General features: G+C 43.4%; 1 protein-coding gene across 3 annotated transcripts in view; it reads left to right on the forward strand.

Moving 5' to 3' along the window:
- Nucleotides 1-6,606: 6,606 nt before the first annotated feature.
- Nucleotides 6,607-18,656, forward strand: part of LOC118285521 (matrix metalloproteinase-17-like) — a 55,437-nt gene continuing 43,387 nt past the window's right edge. The window contains exons 1-3 of one of the 3 annotated variants that reach the window (XM_047329637.1): nt 6,607-6,878; nt 13,132-13,248; nt 16,090-16,286. In XM_047329637.1, the coding sequence (XP_047185593.1) occupies nt 16,140-16,286 (147 nt within the window). In that variant the 5' untranslated portion in view covers nt 6,607-6,878; nt 13,132-13,248; nt 16,090-16,139. Of the gene's footprint in view, nt 6,879-13,083; nt 13,249-15,754; nt 15,840-16,089; nt 16,287-18,656 lie in introns of those variants that run through there. The other 2 variants (XM_035609219.2, XM_035609220.2) reach the window with 2 other exon arrangements.

The following is an 18,656-nucleotide window of genomic DNA, read 5'->3' on the forward strand; positions in this document are numbered from 1 at the left end:
TGCAGACATATTCATGGTGTTGACATATTATGCATTGTTCCATCTGGAGTCGATTATGAGACTATACTGGCACCCTATTATTTTTCGGTTGTGTAACAGCCAGAAAGATATGTAGGATTGTCTTGCCTCGGCGGAGCTCTACTGAGTATTTATATTCTCAATAAATAAGATGTTCAAAACAATTATCTTTGTCCTCAGTTGCAGCAAAATTTCCACTCAGAAAAATGACCATTTTACAAAGAAGCTTTTGTACATTTAATTGAATCAAGATACATTTCCCAAAATGAGTGCGCGCAGTATTCCGGCGCGAGCGCGCACTCTCACTAACTACAGGCACTCTGTTTAATTGACAGCAGTCAGTGATTTGTGTTTTTGCGTTGAGCAGCATCCTTCAGGGGCTGTTAGTTTGGAGGCAGCTCCTCGGCATCGTCCTGGCTCGCAGGGAATGAAAGCCGTGCATCTCAATCAAGCCTTTCCACAACATCAGCAAACGGCAACAAAGTCCCATCGCTCCTCATCAGTTTCTTATTGGCTGACCGCGAGAGGATGTCAGGCGGGGCAACGTTCGGCCACGCACTAACATCCTCAGCCCGCTCAGCGCTCTTTGTGATGTTTGCCCATTGCATCTTCTAAAACTCAGGACTAATCTCGAGGGTGGAATCAATATTAAAGCTGTTTGGCGTCCATTTCAAATCAAGGACACTTGCTCACTTGTTTTTATTTCTGGTGGTCGTTTGATCCTCCCCCTGCTCTCCAGTCCAACTGCACTGTGTTGGCTGTTGAAAATAAACCTTTCAAAATTACAATTGATCTGTAAAAAAGTTGATCGCGACGTAACAAGCCCCAGGGGGGGGGGGGGGGGTATTCGGTCTTTTACATTCATGGAGTGCTGCCCAAGTGAGTGAGGACATGAAGAGGACATCAGTGTCCCCTTGAATATATGCTAATGAGGCATCCCCAAAGGAATGAGTGTTTTAATCCTTTTTTTTTGGCACAATGTGGTCAAACGGGAGCTCAGTCAGTCTATTATTGCTTAGTTGTACCATCCCGAGTAAAACAACGTGACAGAGATTGATGGCATCCAAAATTACAACTATTTAAATGTTAAATAAAATCCCCAACGAAGTCTGAAAATGAAGAACAATGGCCCCGAGCGACCATTTAAGAAGATGGTATTTATTTTTTGGTTTTAGTAGATACTTAAGACTGTCCAAAAATGGACAAAGTCACCTGGTCCAGAAATAGCTGCCAACGCAGAAGTGCCTGAAGCCCGTATTGTTTGGAATGAGCAGTGAAACAAAGTCCATGAGAAAAACGACTTCACTTCTCACTTGATTTATAACGGCAGTAAACATTTTCCTGAGGAGTTTATGGTCACAATCGCTACTTTCAAAGTCTTCTTTGTAACTAGCGATTCGCTCCCTGTGATTGACAGCCAGTACCGTCCAATAGGTGCAGGTCACAGGTGTAGGTGGATGTGCAGCGGACGAGCTCTCATTCAGACGCACACCCTGTCCCTGCGAATGTGGTTACTTCTGGGTTTAAAAAATAAAAACAAGATGGCGCTGGTCGAAATTCCAAACTTTAGGCTCCAAAACAGCAGTTCACAAACCAATGGGGGACGTCACGGTGGGTTGCCACTTGGTAGACACTCAAATACGCACATGCACAATACTAATTAACAATATCAAACAAACACAAATCTTCCTTCTGAGTAACTATCAAACATATAGGCGGTTCAGTTCATATACAATACGACAAAATATCCAGCGCATATTTTAATATCTTTTATATTCCTTGAAAATTCTCTTTTTATTCCCTCACATCTTGTTCAGTGTTGACGCCTTATTTACGCCTGATATTACTTTTATGGCTTAAAACATTTTTTCCATTATGTAGGTGTATTTTCAGCCTGCGCTCAAAGTAATATGTAAATTCCATAAGTTGTTTCATTATTGTTTTGCCGGCTGCTGCAAAGAGACTGTAATTGACTCGAGATAAAAAAGGTTTCGTGTGGGAATACAAAGACACTGTTGCTTAAGTTATACGATATATTGAATCCAAGCGAGAGCATGATGTTCAAACAGAAGACGGGAATAAGATATTTCCTCAGAAACAGTTTCTTTAAGGCAAAAGAGAGATTTTGTTGATGAGGTCTTGGAGCTCTGACTGCTGTCAGTGACAAAATACTGTAAACAAGCAGCACCAAACTGACTGATGGACCAACTCCACCGAGACGGTGCTTAGGGATGAATTTTGAAATATTCTCTCTCTGTGCCCTGGAGACAGCAGCCTGGAGCACAGAATCTGATTGCAAAAGGTTGAAAATGTCCACCAGCCCGCCACCTGGTCAATAAATATATGCAATATTCTGTTCAGTCCCGAGGCAACCATGGGGAATGACACCGACACCTTCCCGCCCCGCCACGCAGCCATCCTCGGAGAGAGACGTCCCCGCACACTGTCCCAATCTCCAACACTGTGAAAAATACCTACTGTAAGTCGGCCACGATGCCTCTAAATTAAATTTACCACTTCCTGGGGAAGTTTCCAATCCTCAATGCCCCCGGATAATAGATCCGTCCTGCAGTTGACGGAAGCCGGCAAACTGTCACCAAAAGCGTTGCACACCGCTAAACTTCTCTTGTGTAAAAACTCCCAACCTTATCTTCTAAATATTTTTTCCCAAACGCATTTTTGAAAATTGGCAATTGGCGTCAGGATTATGGTCATTTGCTATGTTTCTGTCCTAAAGAAGTTAGAAGAAGGTGAACATTTGGATGGATTGTTGAGCTCAAAAGCTCCAAAATGTGACACTGCAAACACAACTTTGTCCTGTGTTTTTAAGGGTTTAGGAAAAGGAAAATAAAAGATGTGTTTTAGGTTGAATATATTGGAAAAAAATGAATCCAATCACTGTTATCTTAATAAATATCGAACCACGCCATGGCCTTTCCCTAACCTCGATCAAGTGTTATGAGTTAACAAAAAATTAGATGAAAAAATACAAATATGTAGGGAAAACAGATTTAATACGCTGACAGTAAAGAGATTATGGCCATATACATTTCAAGCGGGCAGTATTCTTCTTCTGCAAACAAATGCTGATTCCAAAACGGTGGTTTTGTGAACAATAATAACTGTTGGTGTTCTTACCTCGTGAACAGTGAGTCACAGAAACGGGGCTGCGAGCCAGAGGGTTCATTCACTGAGGCAGCTCTGACCGTTGACACTGAATTCAGTGCAGCTTTACTATGATGAAAAATGAATGAAAATCAACAATAGCACAGCAAAAGAGAGTAGTTGAAGGGCTGGAGCTGAATACTGACTCCTCTGTTTCGGCTCCTACAAATAGAATGCCCCCAAGATCCAATGTTTGGGAACAAGGTTTTGTTTGTTTGGGTTTTATACTAATGAAAGAAATGCAAATTTTTTACAAAACTCTTCTGTTTTAAGCAAATCCGATAAAACAATTCAAAAAACCAACAATTCTGAAACTATTTCTGCAGAAACTGTATCAATGCACGTGTGGGGTTTTTTTGTTTTTTTTAGAGGAATGATTGCATGAGTACATGCAAAATAATTTCTCGCTATGATGTCTATTTTTCCTCAGATGTTCATAAACACACATACTAACTAAAATTGGAACAACTGGAGAAGACTTTTTCTTTTCCTCTTTTTTGGTCAAACCAAATGCTCAAACGACGAGCGGAGTCAATGATGCTCAGTATCTCAAAATAGATTTTATATTTTCTCCCAAATAAAGGAAGTCGATCGGCAGCATTCTGGACTCCGAGAACTGCTCCTCCGTCCTCTCAAGCAGCGGGGAAGATTGTTTACTTGCACTCTGATGATTCTATTAATGATAATTTAACAGAGGAATCAAGGGGGGGTGGTGGTGGAATATTTTGAAAGCTCAAAGCAGAGCACATTCATCTGAACTATATGTTCCTATGAATAAGTAATCAGGGGGAAAAAGGTTAAGACCAGCTAATAATAAATTATATGCATTTGGTGCAAATTTTGCAAAGTTAATTTGGGCTTAGGAGAGACAGTCCAGGCAAGTCAGACCCAATGTTGTTATACCAACACAAAGTACCTAGTATCTGTAGCTTTGGAGATATAAGTGACTGTAATTTAATCTCACAATGAATTTATGAAACAATATAAAGAGTCTGAAGTGTATTAAAGACGCTACACACCTAAAAGAGAATAATGTTTATCTTTTTGATCCTGTTCCTGACTTGTACACCTAATTAATGCCTCGGCTCTCTGCCCGACAGTTGGATATGGACCCTCAGTTCAGTTCTTCGAACAATCTCTCGGGTATTTCATCACCTCGCTATCTGCCGGAACCAAAGAGCCAGCTGAAGCTGTCATCATGTAATTACCACAGAATGAGTCACAAGCTGTCTTTCATTCGCCGCCGTTGTGATTCATGGCGGCGCGGGTCGGCGCACGCTTACGCCTCAAAGCCGTAGTGTTCCTGCACCAAAGATTATATGTGGAAACTGTCCCTGGTTACTATCTGGAATTCAAGCTCTGCACAAGATTTGATGTTTTGAAAGCTTGTTCTTTTCGGTGATCACGTGTTTTTTTTTTTCTCTAGTTACCATCTCTGTCACATAATGATATGAGTCGATTGGCCTGTCAATCATTCAGGTTAGATGGATGATGGATGGTTAGGATATTTAGGGTTATTAGAAAATGAAAACCAGTTGTTGAGTTGACACCACAGTCGTTTCCCGTCGTCCGTCGTCAAACCAATAAGGACAGAGGTTTATAATCTAATGCTGATTTTAGACATGAACCTGGGAAAATGTTGAAAAATTGTGAGTTTGCCTTTCATATATATATATATGACCAGCGCAGCAGGAGATCGTCCGAGTCAGACGCATTTACACCAACAAGGAAATCTCCGGGGCAGTCTGTGGCGTCTGGGTAGAGCAGCATTAGACGGGACATGACTGTAATTCCACTGCGGAAAGTAGGGGTTGTTTACAGTCATCAACATGCCCACTCACTCGCTGAGAAGGGTTCTGGTGTATTCTCACAGGGCTCACTGAGACATTTTCCCCAAAAAATTTTACTTGATGGCTGGCAAAATAAAAAGTCCCAGAAAATGGCCGGAGCAACATTTGAAAAACATTTGCATTCTCACGTCACATAGCAAAACTGAAACCAATGCTTCACTGGATTCTGGCTTTTTCTATATAGTTCCTGTGAACAGCCTTTTGACAGTGGTCCAGTTCGAGGAAGATTTCAGTCTACATACTATAAAAACTGTTTTGCTTTTATGTCTCAGTTGCTCTCAGGCACAAGGAGTCATTGTGAATGCTGGTCCCAAAACACCACCTGGTAGCCATCTCCCAACCAATCAGCATGAGCCTGATCAGCTGAAGGAGCCCCCGAGAGTCCTCTTCGCTTCCTGGGGACTCTGGGGACTCGTTGATGTTCACAGAAGCCGTGCACGGGGAGTGGAAGGGGTGCCTCTGAGGAGAATCCATGCCTATTGAAACTGACAGCATGTGGTCTTGCAAAATGAGGCGAGGATGCAGACAAGAGTTGGCCAGCAGATGGGTTTTGTGCGCAGCCTGTAACTTCTGACGCTGAAGGTCACAGAGAAGCGATGGTTGTTGACGTCGGATGCGGTCATCTCCAGTCACTCGGAGCACGCCACAGTGTGGGCCTGCAAAATGTGTTTTGCAAATAAAAAGCATGGCAGGAAACTGCTTTCCCGTGACCCTGCGCTGTTGGAGAGACTAAGCCACGAGAAACTGAAAGACATTGGTCCTGGACGAGACAACATTAATGAATGTATATGATCTTCAAACTCTGGGCTTTGGTGGTGACATATGTACAGTGTGTTTCCGATCAAAGCCTGCAGATTAATGGTTCACAACCTGATGACCTAGCGGGACACCTCGTGATCATGTGTGTTGTTTGTTTATTTCACTAATGTCTACATAGGCTCATTTTCATGCTTATTCAGCCATTATTGTTTCAGCAGAGGGACCTGAAAATGTCTGTAGGCTGAATTCCTGATGAGTTATTGATCATCAGAGAGCGGCTTAGTGACACCAGACCTTCGCTTAATTTAGGGCAATCCATTTTCCTCAGTCTATTGTGTTTGATTCTAGACCCAAAGTAAAAAAAAAAAAAATAGCTGAGGTCTGTGCGGAGAACGGAGCTCTTTGCAGCCGAGTCTTCCTGTAATTACTTCGTCAGCATCTCAGACAGTAACATGAATAGAATGGGCATTGTGGGACTTAAAGAAGATTAATGCAAGAATCAAATCCCAAGTTACAAAAACTAATCTCCCGAATTAAGAATTGTTTTCGGCAGATTATGAGCCTCTTGCTTAGTTTTACTTCACAGTGGAGTCGGTGCTGGTTGTTATGAAGGTCAATGTTAGGCTGAAACTTCTGCAATGTGCTGGTCTTCCTTTGCCCATGAACTGTCATTATCATGTAAGACCTACAGTCTGCACCTAGGCCACATTTTTTCTACATCCTTTTTTTCTCCCCTGCAGTGCGCCAATGGAAAAAGCTCCTTGCGTGGTGTATCCAGGCAGCCAGCATTCATTGCCTTCAGGAGGGAACATCTGGTCATATGGCTGATGTGTCATATACCTTCAATCTCCAAGCAGAGAACAATTCCTCAATTGGGTTCCGAGAAGGAGAGTATGCAGGGAGGAATGGCGACATGCTAAGGCGCTGTGCTGCAAACCATTCTTGCACAAGGCGAGAGCGGTGGAAGGCGACTCCGTCCCACGCAGTTGCCAGGCGCCAAAGCATCTTCGGGTTGAACCTGTCTTTCAGCCGGTGCATCAAAGAAATGAGGAATGAGGAATTCTGCATCGTATGGGCCAATAGTAGGTATGTGGCAAACCATTATTACCTTAGTGTGTCTGTTTGCTTGTTTGTTAACAGGATTACTGAAAAAGTTATGCACAGATTTGTCTGGACAATTTTATCAAAGATATGTCTCGCCCACGGTAACAGGTAGCCAAATTCACACTGATGATACTTTTAAATGCTCCCCGATCTGTAACTACTGCTGCCTGGTTTTCACACAGTCTGATCGCATTAGTTTGCCCAGACCATATCTACGATATCAGCCTCCTGTTCAACACTAAAGGTCTTTCCTCTGCCACCAGTGTGTGGTAGGGTGTGGATTTTATGAAGCAAAGGTTAAAAAACATTGTAGTGTCAAAATTGACCTCACGACAGTCGCACAAATTGGGTTGATGAAATTCACTTTCCAGAAGAGTCTGAGAATTAGATGCCACGATGCTCTGACTCAGACTGGACCGGACCTTTGATCCATCCTCTCTGGACAAGCACTGACCGACGTCATGGTCAATAATTGTTCATTTGAAACTTGAGCTTTTCTTTCTCACTATTTTCCCTCCACCACACATGTGAACTGCTCTTCCTCTGGCCTCTCCGCCACGGCGTCTTAATCTCATTACCCCGAGCCTCTGGCTGATTTGAGCCATGCTCGCAAGTATGGCAGCACAGAGGTGGCGTCTCTTTATCAGTGGATTCGGAGCGATTGAAGCTGAGTGAAGAGTGAAGGAGGTTCAGACATTAGAGATTCATAATTATACAAGTCATTTCTATCCGCTGTGAACAGATATTATCCCTTTATTTAACACCGTTATTCTAATATACCAGTGTTGGGCGTAGAAAGTAGCCAGTTGAGGTGGTTTGGGTCAAGATTTTCAATCAGGATGCCTCCTGGGTACCCTTTCTTTGAGGTTTTCAAGGTCCAGCTGGGAGGATAGACCCCAGGGTGGACACAGATCACGCTAGGTCGACTAGAACTAGCTTGCTTGACCTTATGCCACCATGATCCGACTCCAGATAAGCAGTAGAAAATGAATATGAGGATACAAGCGTATATTTTCTCTGCTGTCGACAAGTGCTTGTTCATTGTGGGAACTGCTGGGTTTCTCCAGAATATTGTAAAGCCTCGACCTCGCTTCCTAAAGTGCCTTGAGATAATTTATGTTTTAGATTCGGTGCTAGACAAATAAGATTGAATTTATGCACACATGGTATGGGCCCTAACAATTCACCTGTCAGGTCGTCCCCCAAAAGAGGTGTATCTCTGTGGGTTTTATTGCCTTTGCTCATCAGAGGCAAAAAAAAAAACCCGTTCAAGAGGTTACTTAGTGAGATTACAGATTTATACTAACAGCCTGACAGGTGATATCCAGGCTGGATGTGAGTAGGAGATGAAACGCAGTGTGAACAGAAGAAAAAAAAGGAGATGGCAGCACACTGACTTGAGCATTGCTTTCATGGCGCTGTTCTTGGCTGAATCCCCCACTGGGCGGCTCTGTGTTATCTGTCAGGGTCACAGGGGCCACTGAACTAATGGAAAGCAGGCAATACTAAGTAGCTCATTCTGTGCCGCCACTCATTAACATTAAGGAAAGGATGCCAAGTAGCACACCCGCACATACTGTATACAATTGGCAGAGAGGACAGGAATAGGGCAATACGTTACAGATAAATCACTGGAAAGCAGCTCTTCTTTTACAACTTCAAATCAACATAGTGTTGGGGAAAGTAGGGCTGACAACGCAGGGGCCCCACTGGGATTTGATACTTACAAAAGCCTTGGGCGAAAAAGTAAGATTTTCTATGATTTTCTCTCTCTATGTAATTGCTTATTAGTTTACTAAATTGAACTATTAAACTGAACTTAACCGTGAGGCCCTTCTCATCCCTAGACAAAACGGTCTAGTCCACCTGACTGCCCCCCTGCACTATACTCTAAAAGAGGCAGCTAATGAAACCAGGCGACTGCTGATACTGGAAATGGAAGCTGCAGCGCCTGATGTGACAGGAGAAAAAAATCAAGGTACCAAAAACAAAAGAAAGACCGGTAACCAAAGACGGGTTCAACTTTGACGCATTATTAAGCCCCTTTCCCCGCGAGGCTATAGCGCAATCTTAAGAGTCATATGACGCCACTGACTTACCTGGAAAGCATTAAAAGTCAGCCGACAACAACTTTGGGAGAGAGTAATGTTCATGCCAGAAGATCCCCCATCACTTCCAGAGTGTTAACAGAAGGCCAATTAAAACCAAGAACTGAGGAGGAGAATATTTCAAATTTTTAAGATCATGGTGATCAATGAGGCAGAGTCCAATTAAAATATGACCTATGGTTCTAGTTTTCACTTTTTAGATGAAAATTAAGTTAGAAATAAGCCTTCCAGTTGGCTGCAGTTTAATATTTTTGACATATTCAAACCACGTCATTTCATGTAAATTGAGACTAACTTGACTTGTTTCCCCCCTAATCACTGCAAGAATGGCCGTCTTATTCTAAATGTCCCTTTTGTCTGTGTGCCGTTAAATCACTACTTGGGGGTTTGGATCCTAAAGTTGTGAAGTGTAGTGAAGTCTTGTTTTGATGTCTCTTACTTTGCGGTATAGCTCATTTTTTCTCAATGAAGACATTAGAAAACAAAGATGGAGTGTTTTGGCTTTTCTTATTGGGGAAAGTAAAAAGTAACCACAGACTGTTTGAAGGGCCCCAAATGTTGTGCTACACCCCTGCCAGAACCATGTCCTGACACAAAGACAAGCAATTATTCGCTTGTATCAACCAGTTGTTGTTTTTTTTCATTCTGTGTGGAGGGACATGGAGGCTGAGAAGAATACGATTACCTCTGGGCAGGTGTAGGCCGGCCTCGGGCACAGTTTCCGAGAACCATTTCTAATCTGAGAGACAACTCTCTCAAGCCTCTGGGCAGCAGGAACCACCAGCATCTGTCTGATCAACAATTTAAAGGTGCATATCTATTGCCTGGACAACCTATTGGCCTCTCTCATTTCACTATCTAATATCGGTTGGCTTTTTAAAATGTATTTTTTCATCGCCGGGACCTCCGGACATCCATCTTTTTTTTACGGCAGTAATGTTACCCGCCTGCACACAGCCCTGTTTCAGGCAGGATTACTGATTTCCTTATGCAGCGCTGCAGCCGGGCAGTTACAGATTTAATCAAGGGTCTAATCGCGGTATTGCGGCTAATCACAAATACATCTCGAGATCAATATGTGTTTCACACAGGCAGAACCTCGCAGGAGAAAACACTGAGCCAAGTGTGTTGCATCTTGTATGAAATCAAGCAGTTGGAGAGCCCCATGAATTAAACATGACTGGCAGTGGTAGGACCGAAACCTCCCCTGTTCTTCAACATCAAATGTAACCTGTAATGAATAATTTATTATAACGCTATAAATCCACTCCGGAGCCCTAATTGGATTAATTTGTTCATTAATTAAGGGGAGGATGATTGAGGGAACACCCAGGCCGCTGAAGTGAACTGTTTTCTCAACAGCCTCCCTACGTGATTTTAGCTCACTCATTCATCTATTGTATCACATTTGGATGCAACCTATAGAGAGCTGACAGGGTTATGAATGGACCAACACACAATAATACCCGGGCTGACGTGTGATTGATGAGCTAAGCTTCGGATGAAAATGTGGGAAAGAGAGGGAGGTGAAGGGGCAAGTGAAGACAGTGATGCGCAGATAGATAGGTAGGTTTTTAACATAGCTTGATGGAACAGAAGAGGATGCATGATATTCATGATATGGTGTTCGTCCAGACACTTGTTCGGGGTCTTCATATCTCATAAGTAGAGGGAGGTCACCAAGTGACAGAAGCTGTCGAGGCCTAGATTTCCCCTGCCCTTTACTGTACCAGCCCTCATTAATCTTCTACCAGATCCCAGGGCAGAACAGAAGAGTCCAACAATCAGCTCTCAATTACAACAGAATGGCTGTAAGGCATGATGGCACCAAATGAAATGTCGACGCTATATTTACATGCAGTCCTCCACATTGTCTTGTCAGCTCTGTTTTATTTATGACTATTTTGTTGTCGGCCGTCCGCGTTTTTTAAAAGAAACAATCATATGAATTATGGATCATGTCCTGAAGCATATGGTCTACCTGCATGAAGAGTGCGCAGAGGCCTGAGAAAGTCTGCGGGAGGGCGATGGGTTTACATCGCAGGGCAGCCGCCAAGCTCTCGAACTGCACATCAAAGTGTGTGAGTCTGTGACAGTGTCGGCCGGAGAGAGAGAGAGAGAGAGATGTGGAGGTGGACGGCGGCATTTGACCATGTAGGAGTGATTAATTACAACTCATCCATTACCGTGAATGATTTGGCCGTCCAGAATGATAGTCCTCCAAAGTGAATAAAATGCTTCAGCTCATGCACACTGGCACGCTCAATACGGACTATATTCAAACGGCGGATGGTTGGTTATTATTTTTAAAATATATTCCTGCATGGCAGAGAATCGTGGGTTAAATTCTAGATTAAGCAAAAGCACAAACGTTGTGCGCACACACATTCACACAGTGACGTAAAAGACGGAGAATAGAGGAGATTTATTTATGTTGTTTTGACACAAGACTGTACGAGACATTTAATAAGTCATCAGCAACATCAAAACCCTGTCTCCATGTTAATACAACATCCCACTTAGCAACACAGAAACGTTCACATCACTCCTCGGTGATGCACCGTGACATGGTATAGAAATACACTTTTCAAACTGAATTTATATTCATTTATTCCAAAAGTATCTGCTACACATCCTCCCGCCATCTCTGTCAGTTTCCTTTATGTTTGTTGCGTTTTTTGGTCTTCTGCCAACCCCATTTTTAGAAGAAACAATCGTATGAATTATGGATCCCGTCCTCAAGCGTAGTCTCTCCACCCACAGAAAGTGGGTAGAGAAAGTATGTGGGTGAGTCCTCATGCGTTTCCGCAAATTTTTTTTTTACGGCGGGGCGGCACCGAGCTCTCGTGGACTTACGAGAGCTGTACATCAAAGTGTGTGACTCAGTGACAGTGGGGGCAAGAGAGACTTGGGGGGGGGGCGGAGAGAGAGGGAGCTGTGGGAGTAGAAAGATGCCTTTGAGCAGTGACACTTACACACATACACCATGTAAAGTTGATTCATTACAACTCATACATTACCGCGATTGACTTCACCCGCCCCAATGATATTGACACGTCCTCCAAACTGAGTAAATGATACTGGAAAGATTATTAATAGGGAAGCATGGGCTTTCTTTATTTGAACTCCCCATGGTTGGGTATTTGCATTGAATTAACTTCATACTATTCATGCATGACAGTGTTTCCTGTATGTTAAATCTCACTAAGAGGATTTTTCCAGTCAGAAAGAGAACTTGAGGTGTTTTGCTCAGCATCGCTTCGCCGCGCTGGACATGAATAAAAGAGCAGATGCTGCTCAAGAAGGGAAAAAAAAATAATAAGTGGCAATATTTAGAGGGATCCAAAATAATGGCGAGCAAGGAAGGGAGAAGACAGATGCCAATTTTCGAGAAGCTTCGCGCATGATTTCCAACATAATGGGGTAGATTATAGCTATATAGATGGATGCCTTTGCCATGTTGATTTTTACTGATGATAATGCATTGCAGCGGATTATATATTGTTGGGTTTTGCGTACTGTATTTCTTGCGTATATGTATATGCTTGATACCGCAACAGCTTGTCAACACCAGTAAATTGCAGAGGACAGAGCTTTATCTATCTGCCTGTTTAACTTTAGTTTGACAAGGTGTTCAATCATCCCCGTTCAGAGGCGGCGTTCATATTCCACAGGTCTGTCTTCATTATTCAGCGCACACACACACACCAACATCGTGTCTATGATCAGACAACATCCCGCGAGGCGATACAACAACATCCCTCCTCCGTGACACTTCACCACACGATTTGATGGTTAAGAAATCTGCATTTTCCTGATTCTTTTCGTGTCATTTACGATCAAGATTTTCACAAAGCATCAACTCCGCAGACAAAGACCAGCAACGCATATCCCACTGCTAATGTGTCACAATAGCAGCAGGCAGAAATTATTTCAGTCCACGTCTGCTCACCGTGCATGAGTTTTCCTATAATCACGATCTGACCAAAGAAAATGAGGTGAATTTCACGGGGAAATAGTCTGAAGACGGTGAAACAGCGGGCCAGCAGACTGAGCTGTGTAAACGGATGTTTTTAGCCTTCTGTTAATATGAAAATTAATGACTGAACCTTTTTGTTTTTCGCCAGAAGCCGTGCTGTGAGACACATAATATTCATACGCTACAATTATCATAACGGCGTGTCTGCGAAGAGGCCAACTGGGACTGGAAGCTGTGAAGATTTTAAGCCTCAAGACAGCAGAAGGTAATGCTGCCGTCTCTTTCCCTTGCCCAGTGATGAATGGCTGCTGTAATACTGTAAATGAGAAATGAAGGTGTGTGAGTGTTTGTGCCCGTGTGTCATTTTTATGAAGGAGGAGAACATTGGTCAATAAAAAGGGGTTAATATGTCAAAGAGTTCATGTGTTGCTTGGTGATGGCTCGTTATTACAGTATACGTGCCTTCATTAGCTGGTGGATTTTAATACTTTTGCAACACAACAGAAATAAATGTGAACATTAGTCATTCCTCACAAGGAATGGGATAATACCATGCCATCGTTTCATGTCGTAATTATCTCTGCAGCTCAGCAAATTGTTTTGTGTTTTCCTCAGCTGTTTCAGTGTAGAGAGAAGAACAAAAAAAAAATAATCTTTGCATTTCAGGGACATGTGCAGTTTCTCTACTTCGCTGACCTAGCTTCTGGGGGATTTGTATATTTAATTGGATACAACTCTTTGAATGAAATTCTCTATTATTGGTACAGTATGTTTTAGCAGTATGTATGGCAACATTTCATTTGTCCCCGCTTTCCTTCAAGTTGTTTAGATTGACGTCTTCACATTTTCCTTAAAGGGCACAGAGACGATAAAGGATGGATGTATGATATCGAAAAACTGAGGTTTGCAGGACAATAACTAAGTGACCTTTTGTTGTGATATAGCTTGAGATTTCTCAGTGCCGATGCAGCGAAAGAGCAACCGGGACCGTCAGTTCACCGGAGGATGCGTTCAGACTTGCTCCCCTCTTTCTTCCCTCCCCACTTTCTCTCCTTCCTTTTAAATGATTGTGATATTTAGATGGAATGCCCTTGTTGATATTACAGATGTGTCACTTGCGCAAAATATCATAATGGATCGTGTGGAATTTTTAAGGATATAAACCAGTCAAAGCAGCCAGTTGTCCCAGGACTTGGAACACATAGTCCCAAATTTACCTGGTGTAAATTGTCATTTGATTAACATTTTAATCTGTGATGACAAAGCCGTTTAACCTACAAAGACACATACACACACACACACACACACACACAGAGCGGGGGCAGCAAGTTCTTGTCAGGACCGTTGTCAGCAATTTGGGTCCCAATGTTGAGTGCCCAAGGACACTTTGACATGTGGACAGGAGCTGGGGATTAAAACGCCAAACCTGTGAGTCTGTGTCCTGAGCCACAACCGCCATATACTCCCTCTGGGAAAAGCTACTACGTCAACGTTAGGTAAAATGTTTTCTACCTTCACCACACCACAAAACTCCCTCTGCTGGAGTGTTACTATGGTCATATAGACACAAGCCAAAGTATTGGACAAATTGAAGTTTTGACCTGATGATGATGCTACATGAAAAGTCAGAGGATCGCCCAAGTTATTAAAAGTTCATCCACAGGGATTCACGATTTCCATTAGCAGAGATATTTCGCCCAACACCACAAGCGTCAACCTCATGGTGGGACTCGAGAAAATAAAGTCAGTATGATTCATCCTGCGGGGATCATGAATACATCTAAGGCCTCAAAATGTAATTGCTGACATATTTCAGATGTGGACCAAGGTGGTGGTTCAGCCAGCCAACTCATTCCTTCATTAGGGCATTATATATTGGGCTAATGACGTGACACGTGCACAATGCACGGAGAGAAAGGTCGTGGTTTTGGGGGGGCCACATCTCATTATTTTGCCCCAAGACCCCTAATGTCTGTCATCTGGCACTGAATAATTTAGTCACATCTTTGGACCCCACTGGCACCACAGCCACCAAAACATAACTAATGGAACTCATGATGATGATGATGATCAGGAGCAGGGTCATAAGCTGGTTAAGAGTTAGATTCAGAAGTAAAAAAAAACAAGCCTGGAGCAAGGGATACAAAAAAAAAAAGATTTTGAAAGAGATGAATTCATTCCGATTCACTTCTTATCATCCTCCTCCATCCTTCTTTGTTAGGACATGTATACATATATATGTATATATATATATGTATATATATATATATATACACACACACATATATATGTATATACACACACACACACACACACACACACACATATATATATATATATATATATATATATATATATATATATATATATATATATATATATATATATATATATATACATATGAATCCATACAGTCTATGAAATTCAGACATGTCATACCCACTTAAAACTGACATATCACGATAATAGACGAAACAAAACGTCTTCGGTCTGAACCCCTCGACACTCGCACAATTACGCACGACGCGCGTCACGACATTCAAAAGTGTCCATCTGCGCCGCGTAAGGCGCTGAACGTCTCCTTCACTCTTTTCCCCTGAATCATTCGGGCCAAACACTCATCCACTCCCTCAGCTCGTGTGTGTGTGTGTGTGTGAGAGAGAGAGTGTGTATGTGTGTGAATGTGTGTGCGTCAACGAGAGGTCTCTGCTGCTGCTGCTGCTGCTGCTCGGGACAAAACCGCACGCAGCAGCTTTCATTTTCCAGTGTTCGGTCGGTGTGTCGGGAGGGAGGGAAGGAGGGAGGCAGCTGAGCAGCTCGCAGCAGCAGGGATATATCACCTCTCGTGGACTTGATGTAGGACGGGAATACACACACACACACTCCTCTTCATCACATCTGCGATCACTTGGGCGATAGTTTTACGCGCGGCGTTTTTGTGGGAAACAAAACTTGGGAGTCCGCCTCCCCCCCCCCCCCCTTCCACCACCACCTGCCTTTTTTTTTTATGTGTTTTATGTGTTTACGCTCGACAGTGAGGTAGACTTCTTCACCGGAGTGTGATTATTATTATTATTATTTTGTGTCACCCCCCCCGTGGATGCAGGTGTCGGCGTCTTGAGCCCTGCAGGATCAGCCTGTCACATTAGGGGCATCATGGTTTCTCCTGCTCGTCACAAGTGGATGAGGAATATTCCTGCGGAGAGGCTGCTGCTGCTGCTGCTGCTGGTGCCGATGCTGTGGCTGTTACCTGCGACCGGAGCGGCTCCTCCTCTGACCGCCGAGCAGCTGGACACAGGGGTGGTAAGTTCTTTTTTCCTCCCGATTCTCCCCATTGGTGCTGGTAAGTTTTCTTACTCGATATCTCTCACTTTTGGACACGGTTGGGTGGGAAGTTGTTTTTTTTCTCTCCTTCTTTTCTTCCAATGGATATTACAGCTTTACGCGGTGATGCGCGCACCTCTACCCAATCCCCGCCATCAGAACGCGCAGTGAGTTCACCCCACTTTTGCTGGACGCTGTCCTCTCCCACACACTTGACTTGAATGTTAACAGATCGCATCACGGTCCGGTGCACGGGGTGTGTGATGGGGGAAAAAATCGGAATCGGAATCGGATTCACTGCGGTATAAATAAATGAAAATGTATTTTTTTTGCCTTGGCGGAATATCGACCCCCCTCCATGGCATGCTGACATCGGATATGTGCCGCGCACTGATGAATGGCAATCGAGGCTCAGCTCCAGCCTCGGTGACAAACCGAGCCCCATAACACGTTATAGGCCACTTCCCCCCCCTTCTCTCAGCCACGCCAGTGAAATGCAGCCCCAATGTGCTCATCCAAGTTTAAAACAATCACTGGGATTTATTGATGAGAAGCAGATCCAGATGAACCGTTAAAGCGACAAGACATTAACACATGAAAGATGTGAGCTGCGAATTCGGTAGGTTTTAGTTTAGTTGAGTGATGATTGTTCAAATATGGGGCAAAAGCAATAGATTTTTGCGATATATTCGAATCAAACGTGTGCTGTGTGTAATGGCGCTTTGTGGCGGTTTAAAACACAAACTAGAATCAACCCCAACCCTCCCAATGAATAATACAGCTATTATATAATATTGTCATCAATAGGCAGTTACATCGTTCCGCGTCTTAATGAGCAGAGCACCTGCAGATGAAATATGCATATGTATTAACCAGTGACAACAAACATCCTAATTGATCGTTGACTTTAATGGCTGTCAATATAAATGACTCATTTGCTCACAGTTTACTGCCGAGGTGCATCAGTCACATCCACTCATCAAAGCGCTGAGGGGTTGATGTTACACTGCTGCTCATCCAACTTCTATCCATCCATCTATCTATCTATCTATCTATCTATCCATACATCTATCCATCGCTCTATCTATCTAGCTCTTTGTCCTTCTTCTTTTTCTTTGGTGCAGAAGCTTAAAGGTTGACATTTGTTACCAAAGACAGTCAAAGCTGAGGTAATTCTCTGTCCGTCTCCCAGAGGTTGGGCGCTGCCCGGAAACAACTAACTCATCTCCTTTGGTCTTGGATTAGACAACACTCAGCTGCATGCAGACGTGAATGGTCCCTCCTGTTTGTGCGCGGACAGTCACGAGGCGATGTGTAGTGCTTTTGAGTGCCCGGAGAAGGGCACTGAGTCATCTAACAAATCTCATCAGGCAGCGGTTGCGACGTGCAGACGTGTACGTGTGGAGAAGATGACAAGGGGAAAGGGCACGTGTGGTGGTGGGCTGGTGGAGTGTGCAGCAGATTAGCTCCAAACTGCCAAATATGGTTTTGTCAATCGTCGTTTAAATTGGTTGTGTTCACACTGGAGATTTAACATGTTGGGAGGATGGATGCATACGATACGGTGTGGTGTTTTGGGTCAGGCAGTTCCTAAAAGCTGCCTCGATACATCATCCCTCATCAAGCTGCGTTTGAGTGTGTGAGCAAAAACACTTGGCATGGTTCCCCGTGCAGCAGAAACTGAGCGATGTGGGCATCGCTTGATCTCTTGGTTTTGGTTTTGCACATTGCAATTCGGTGAGCGCACTAAACGAGTATGTATGAAGTTCTGAATGTCCTTTCGTCATCATCACAAGTTGGCGTGTTGTCAATTTTGCGGTTATCAGTCTTTGAGTTTGAATGGAGAAAATGAATGAACCGCTTCAATCTCGTTAATTTCGTTGACACTGTGATATCATTATGGATACCAGATTGATTGGGCCAAGTGAACGTCTTCATCGTTCAGACATATTATCGTCTGTGGCGATATCAATCCTGTGAAAATTGCAATCAAACATATTTTGTCTGGTACCACACCTCCTTTCTACCTAATGCTGTCTCAACTTGCTGCAATTTGTAACTTTCTTAAAAAAGTGTTTCCACACGGCATACAAACCAAACCATGGTTCAGTTGGATCCGAACCGAGACCACCCCCTTTGGTCCGACTAGATTTGGGCTCATTGGTCCGGACCGAGGTCCGAGGCAACTTTCATAGCTGTGGTTAAGGTTCGGACTGAACTGAAAAGTCCGAATTGTCTGGACAGAACAAGAGAGAGAGATGTGGAAGCGTCCCTTAGCTCGATTTGGCAGCACAAGCAAACGTTTCCTGGGAATCACGTGATCATGTGTTTTATAATCCAAATTATCGC

Source organism: Scophthalmus maximus, chromosome 20 (genome assembly GCF_022379125.1).
Source record: "Scophthalmus maximus strain ysfricsl-2021 chromosome 20, ASM2237912v1, whole genome shotgun sequence".
In the NCBI taxonomy this organism is placed as follows: Eukaryota; Metazoa; Chordata; class Actinopteri; order Pleuronectiformes; family Scophthalmidae; genus Scophthalmus; species Scophthalmus maximus.